The sequence below is a fragment of the Akebia trifoliata genome, unplaced genomic scaffold, assembly GCF_017979445.1.
Source record: "Akebia trifoliata isolate Shusen 1 unplaced genomic scaffold, ASM1797944v1 Contig00840, whole genome shotgun sequence".
In the NCBI taxonomy this organism is placed as follows: Eukaryota; Viridiplantae; Streptophyta; class Magnoliopsida; order Ranunculales; family Lardizabalaceae; genus Akebia; species Akebia trifoliata.
The window spans coordinates 27,447-34,745 of record NW_028237257.1 but is presented as its reverse complement, the minus strand read 5'-3'; the positions used below and the strand labels follow the sequence as shown (position 1 = coordinate 34,745).

Below are 7,299 nucleotides of genomic sequence, written 5' to 3'. Positions count from 1 at the left end.
CCGAAAGGTCTTTTTCTTGTACTTTCAATAGACGACAGTGATTGCAGTTACCCTTTTTTAAGCAGCATTTGCAATGCTGCAAACAAAATGGCATATCCTTTGTTCATATCATGCTTCGATAGCTAATTAGATGCAATGTTAAAAAATATGCAATCTAATAGCAACTATATCAAAAAATTTATACAATCCATGATGTATCAAAACTATTTATTGCATGCAATCCTCAAGATACTATTATGAATTACTTTGTGTTATTTTGCTTTTTTCACCTGTCAAGTTAGGATGTTAAAGATGAAATTATACTTCTTGTAATTATACCCGTTTCCTATCATTGTTTCGTCCAAATGAAGGGAATGTCTAGAAAAACGAACGTGAGTTAAATGTATTTAACGACCAAACCACTTTATTGCAGGATAAGTATAAATATCCAGTTTTTGAAATTATAGATATAACAATATACTTATACTTTTTTTTATTATAAATAACAATATATATTAGGGAAGGAAAAAATCGTTGTTTTGCTTACGATTCTCATGTAAATATGCTAAAATTATAGAAATAACAATATACACTAGATAACAAAAAGAAAAAAAAAAGTTCTATGTAGTTCTATAACTGAAATACAGCAAGCATGAATGCAACGAAAAACCGTTGGATCTCTTAGAGAAGTTTTCCAATTTCTAAATCCAGAGCACCAATACTGAAAAGAGATATACACTTCTGGCAGAATAGCTTAATCCAAGATTCAATAAAATGAGACTAATTAGCTTGTCATTCTGTGATTGTCAATAAGCAAAGCATGAATGCAACTCAATAATGCATGTCATACCTAACGCATATGAGCATATATAATAAGAATTAGCCAATTCTTAAGAGCACAAGGGACATGATAAAAGTTTTAAAATAGTGCAGTAGATGAATTCAAAAGGCCAATTTACTAGCAGATCATTACTACCAAAATACTAAACTATCACATACAAAAAACAAACAAAACGCAACACAATATATTGTTCACCAAAAGAAAACATTTACAGGTCTCATGCAAGAGCATAACAAACTCGGTTAGACTGTTTAATTATGGTGAATTAACCCACCGTATTTCTTCGATAATTTGCAAGATAAATATATGAATTCTCAAGTTGTGTTTAATAATCTTTGAGTCAAATATACTTGTCAAGAAATTAATCTATAGCTTCATTCATCCAAGTAAATCATCAAAGAAGCTTGATAAGAAAAATATACCACATCATTTCCAATTGTAGACAAGTTGGTAGGTGTGGATGTTGACTGTGGAAATGAGTTTGTCACTTCTTGCAAAGAATTCTGAAGGATTGATTTCAACTGTAATCAGATGGAATATATAATCAGAATTTGTTGAGTTCTTAGCAACTAAGTAAGCAGAACCAATAAAGACAATATAAACACCTAGTGAGATCCATGCACATTTTTCCTAGCAGAATAATCAAGAAATATAAAAAACCCTAATTGTTGGAAAGAAATCTATCTAAGGCCCTCATTGTTAGTAGTTAGACATACATAAAGCACTTAAAAGAATTTTTTTTTTTTTTTTTACCTTCCAGCAATGTGGGACAAAACAACATGAATTCCTTTTAATGTGTGTGGTAGAACAGCATACGCCATTCAAATATAGAAAGGGAAAGCATACATAACAGATTATTTTCTACTAAAAAACTATGGAAGTAAATTCAAACTAAGTCACCTCGGGTAATTGGTTTAGTTTTTGTTCCTGCAAACAATTTGACATGATCTTACTAAAAAACTTGACCGATTCCTGCATCAACAAGAATTTTCTAAACCTTCAGCTCTTAGACTTCTATCCATTGATATAAAAATTTAGCTAATGTATCATATTCACTAATTATCACCTTATTTCCTTGACGAAATGAAGCCAGAAGGTTATTATCAATGTTCTCCTTTGTGTCAAGCAGACACTCAACAAGTGCTCCAACAATTGAATCTACAGATCACAAAAACAAGTCATAGTACACAAATTTTACCAACATTTGTAGATAAAAATATGATCTTTCTTAAAAAGAGAAAAATTAAACCTTCAAGCTTCCCATTTTCAGGTTCAACGAATGGTATCTTGTCAGCGGCAACTGACATGTCCAAATGCCTACATGGCCCTGAAGAATTTGTAGGGGTGACTCGGGTATGGGTCCTACCGGCTGAACGTGGAATCATTGGGGATCTTGAGTGCTTATAAGATCCATTTGCCCCATCCCTCCATTGTTTCCATTCGTGGTACGACTTAAGTGCAAGTATACAATCAACAATTTTAGCCATCGATCCATCCTCCACAGTATCCTAAAAAAAATAGAACTTCTAATTAAAAGGAAAAGGTGGGTATTAAGCAGATGTCATCGTAGTTTTGGTTCAAGCTTTACCCTTTCAAGATCCGATGCTTCAAAAGCAGGGAGATTCAGTTCCTCCACAGCCAATAGAAAGTTTCGGATATTTTCGAAGTACTGATAAGCATTCAGTGGCTTAATTTCTGAAGAAAGTCCTGATGAGTGGCTCCCTATAACCTAAGAATGGTTTCAAATTGAAAAATTAGGCGAAAATGGAAACACTATAAAGGGTAAAATTATGTATTTGAGCTATTAGTACCTTCGGCACGGCTCCAGGTTGGATCTTGTTCATGGAATTACAGAGAACTAATCCATTTCTCAAGCAAGAAATGAATTCTCGCTCTGATGGCTGATCTGATAGGCCGAGAGGTCCCACGAAGCATTCGAGCCATACCGCAGCTTGGAATCGTCTCAAAGCTGTGAAATTTTGATAGAAGCAAAATCAAGAAAAGAACCAAACAAACAAACAAAGAGAGAGAGAGAGAGAGAGAGACCTGTTTCTTCGGCTTTTCTTGAAGCCAAATGGAAATCATGGAGAGTAGTTCTTGAAGGATCCTCCATTAAAACACAAATTTGAGTGATCAATTACAGAAAGAACTATAAAAAGAGCAGAAAGAACCCTAAAACCCCTAAACTCAGAGAGCCAAATGAGGGGAGATCGAAAGAGAGAATCAGTTCCGAGCCTTTCCTTGCTTTCAGTTTAACAGTTCTCTTTTGTATATTTTAGGTTCGGTTTTAGGTTCGGAGTGGAATCGTAACGTTACTTCTGTGTGTTTTTGAATTCAAATTGGTAGGCCACGCTCGGTATCTGTCTTATTGGATCTCCACCGTCCATCTCGTTTTTATTGAAATAAAGAGAATCCACGCCGAATCTCTCCCACTCTATGGACCTGTGCTTCCCTTGAATTTGGGCATGAGCGTAGTACATGGACCGGATCTGGATTGAATTGGGGCTGATTTGAAAAATATCAGATCAAATTCTTATCGGATCGGGCTTTTCGGATCTCAAGATTAGGATTCAAATCTGTCTCGATAATAATTGGATTAGATCTGGATAGGAGTAGAGGGCCAATCCGGATTTGATGTATAAAATCTAAGTAAACTTCATATATTTAAATATCGTTCAGCAGTCAACATTAGGGAACAAACATTGAGAGCCAAAATTTGTCTTATATGGATTAGAAGTTTTGAAATTAGCCGACATTTTGTGCGGATGATTTGTATGGTGAGAAGATCATCCTCACAAAAAATAACTCATTCTTAAACTTCTAACCTCATCAAAAGTGATTTACAAATTACTGATAAAAAATAACGGTCCATGATTCCACAACTTGTAAATTGGGGTCAGAAGTTTTTGAATGAGCTGACTTTCTGTGAGGATGATCCCCTCACCATAAAAATCATCCTCATAAAAAACCATTCTGAAACTTCTAACTCATATAGGAAAAAATTTGGCTCTCAATGTTTGCTCCCTAATATTCATTGATAAACATTGTCCTTAAAGAAAATATATAATATACTTAAATACATTACTAACATTTTATTGGATTAGACCCCTTTTGAGAATCCAAATCCTCGATCCAAAACAAAAGTCGTTAGAATGGATTTCTGGTCTGACCCGATACATTGACAGCCCCATCAAATGTTATGGACAAATTGGATTAGATCTAGGATTTGAAATTGTATATATCTTATTTTATGGTTTTTGTGTTTCAAGGGTTGGGATCATGTTTATTTTGTTTGTCTTGTGTCATTCTTCATTAAGGATGTCAATGGATGGTCTAAAATTTGAATTCGAATTCAAAAAATCGGATATTATCCGAAAATTTTAGATATTAGATTCGAATTCAGATAGTTTTATATATTTGAATCCTTATCGAATATGAATTCAAATATTAACATTTTGAATCTGATAATATCTAATTCAAAATAATATATAATATATTTGATTTGATTTGATTTATTTTTTTATATAAATAATATAGTATATATTATTTAATTTAATTTATTTATTATATACGTAGTCCAATATATAATAAGTTTTTTTTTTTAATAATGAAAAATCAATTGGATAAAGAAAAATTGTATTTTTTTTTTAATATACAAATTATTCAAATTCTAATCGAATATTATCCAATATCTAATAGGATAATCAGATTCGAATTTGGATAGAATTTTAGAACATTCGTCGGATTCGAATTTGAATTCGGATATCAAATGAAACATTTGGATTTAGATTTGGATATTGTTGTATCTGAACCGCTAAGCATTTGTTGACAGTCCTATTCTTCATAGTCGATGGGACCCCTTTTTTTTATGATTTATTTATAGAGAGACTCCATTGTCACACCAACTTTTGCTAGGAGCACACCAATTCACATGATATTAAAAAAAAAAAAAAAAAAACAAGGACAGATCTTGTTGTGCTCTTAGTAAAAGTTGGTGTGCTTTTATAGATTACTAAATATTTTATATTATTAAATATTATGGAAACAGAAATCAATTGCCATTACATTATGTCATCCAAGAGAGGAAAATTTTTTATACCAATTGATATGAAAGCCAATGATTCTGGAATTTATAAAAGTCAAGTCAAAAATCAAAGACGTAAGACATCAAAAAAGGAATGGTCCACCTCATTGCCAATGTGGCAAACTACATGGAACCCGCACATTTCGTGGGGAATATTCAAAGTTGAGAAAAGGGTTAGATTCAATGAACCCATAAACACGAATGCACTCAAAGAGTTGGAAGACATCCCATGTTTATAAAAAGATGGAAAGTCTGATTGAGACTTGGATAAAGACTTGGGAAAGGTTAAAAATTTGGTTAAGCTTCTTTTGGATGGGATTTGGAGATCCCAAGAAATCTCACAGTGATGTAGATCTCAATCCAACATTACAACTCTCGTGGATTAGAAATAAAAGAAAAAGAAAATTTGGCTTCATCCATGATTTTAAAAATGAAGAGAGATTTGCTATTTTGAATTTTATGTGCTAAATTGATAAACCGATGGCAATCTGTCACGCGTATTGAAAAAGCAATAGTTCAATACATGTGACGGCATGTCACTGGTTCATCAACTTAGCACTTAAAATTCAAAAAATTAGATCTTGATTCGTTGAAACTAGATGGCCACCAAACTACAAAATCTAAAATTAAAATTCAACAGCGAAAATGATTTCTTTTAAGGGCTTATTTGATTGCACGGAAAACTTTAAGAAAAACAATTTTCCATAGAAAATTCAAGTTTTAACAGTGGTGTTTGAGTGCAAAACAAATAGGAAAGGTGGGGAAAATGGTTCTCCAAAATTGCACTTAGTATTTTTTAGTTTAGTTATCTTAGAAAATGGTAAATTCCCATGTAATTTTCAATAGTACAAAATGTAATAGGTTTAGTTAGGCAGAATTAATGAGATTTTGTCAATCCAAGATCTAACCCTTTTGGAAAATTGATCATAACTACCTATTAGTCCAACTAATGATTATTTGAAATATAAATTCAAATAAAATAAAAAATTAACAAGATGATTTCAAAGAATCAAACAATCTCAATGGGTGTGGAAATGAAACGAGAACCCAGATTTGAAAACCATGATCTCGAGATTGATACTCTGAACTAATGTCTCGCCAACCTCCATCCTTCATCTTCTAAATTGAGTATTTTTAAAATGGTTTTTTACTTCTTAATTGAACAAGTTAAGAACACACTATTAAAATTGGATTATAAAACTAAGTGTGCATCTTTTTAGCCTTCCTGGTTCTACCCTTACCATTAGCCAGGGCAGAGCCAGGATTTTGTTTACATGGGGGCAATTAAGGTACTTAGAAATTTTAAAAATTCTTATGTGGGCAATAGTGGCAGATTTTTTTTTCTTTCGATCGCTATTATCAACCCCAATAGCATATAAATCCTTCTAATTTTTGAAAAATTCTTGTGGGGACAAGTGCCACCATTGCCTCCAATGTAAATCTGTCCCTACCTCTTGCTTGTTCCTCTTATTTAAGGTCTAATTCATTATGCATGGACAATAGGAGGGAATTTGAGTTCCATGAAAAATCACATTTTTACCCTTTTGATTGCATGTTATACGAAAAACGTTTTTTTTCCACGATGGGAATTTGTTGTCTCATCTAGCTCTTTGGGAAAGTGGTTTTCTCTTGTTTCAAAAGTAAAATGTTGTTTTTTCGATCAAGACTTACTCCAATCGATAATCTTCTTTCCCTTATAATCTTCTTGATGTCTTCAATACAAGAATAAGTCACAAAATATTTTTACCTTTTTCAAATTAATTACAAGCCAAGTAATTTCTTCTTCTTCTCCATTCACCTATATTTTTTTTTCTCTTTTCTTTTCGTTTGCTTTTGAAATTCCTATTGAAAGGGAGGAAAATTGGTCTCTCTTTTTTTTCTTCGAAAAACATAAAAAGAGCTATTGTTTCAATTGAGACTCAATCAAAATGATTTTGATTTGTGTTGAAAGAGAGATGAAAAAAAAAATACAAAGAGATAGGAGAGAATCTTGTCATTTTCCAAATTGCAATCAAACATATATACACAATTTTTTGGGAAAATTACATAAAACACCCTGGCTTGGATCTTTTTCTAAATAGTCCATAAGTTTTGGGCTGTAGGTTGATAGTCCATTTAGTAAATTTTTTATTTTTTAATGGTCCTTCATTATTGGTGAGCTCACCACTTTTTATTTATTGTTGAGATCAACATTTATAATGTCAAACTCAACATCTTTATTGTCGAATTCACCACTTTTTAATTTATTGTCGTGCTCACCACTTATATTTATTTTTGAGCTCACCACTTTTTAGTGTCGAATTCAACATTTTTTATTGTTAAATTTGATAATTTTTAAAAATATCAAACTCGAAAATAAAAAAGTGACGAACTCGATGCTTATAAAACCCACCCA

General features: G+C 32.2%; 1 protein-coding gene across 1 annotated transcript; it reads right to left on the bottom strand.

Moving 5' to 3' along the window:
• Nucleotides 1-4: 4 nt before the first annotated feature.
• LOC147380982 (kinesin-like protein KIN-14L) lies at nucleotides 5-3,046 on the bottom strand (the record flags this gene model as incomplete). Its single annotated transcript, XM_086430984.1, has 8 exons — nucleotides 2,867-3,046; nucleotides 2,632-2,789; nucleotides 2,409-2,549; nucleotides 2,070-2,328; nucleotides 1,887-1,978; nucleotides 1,721-1,792; nucleotides 1,243-1,341; nucleotides 5-76 (listed from the first exon to the last, which is right to left on the bottom strand). Coding segments are annotated over exons 1-8 (960 nt in total), but the record flags the coding sequence as incomplete, so codon positions are not given.
• Nucleotides 3,047-7,299: the final 4,253 nt, after the last annotated feature.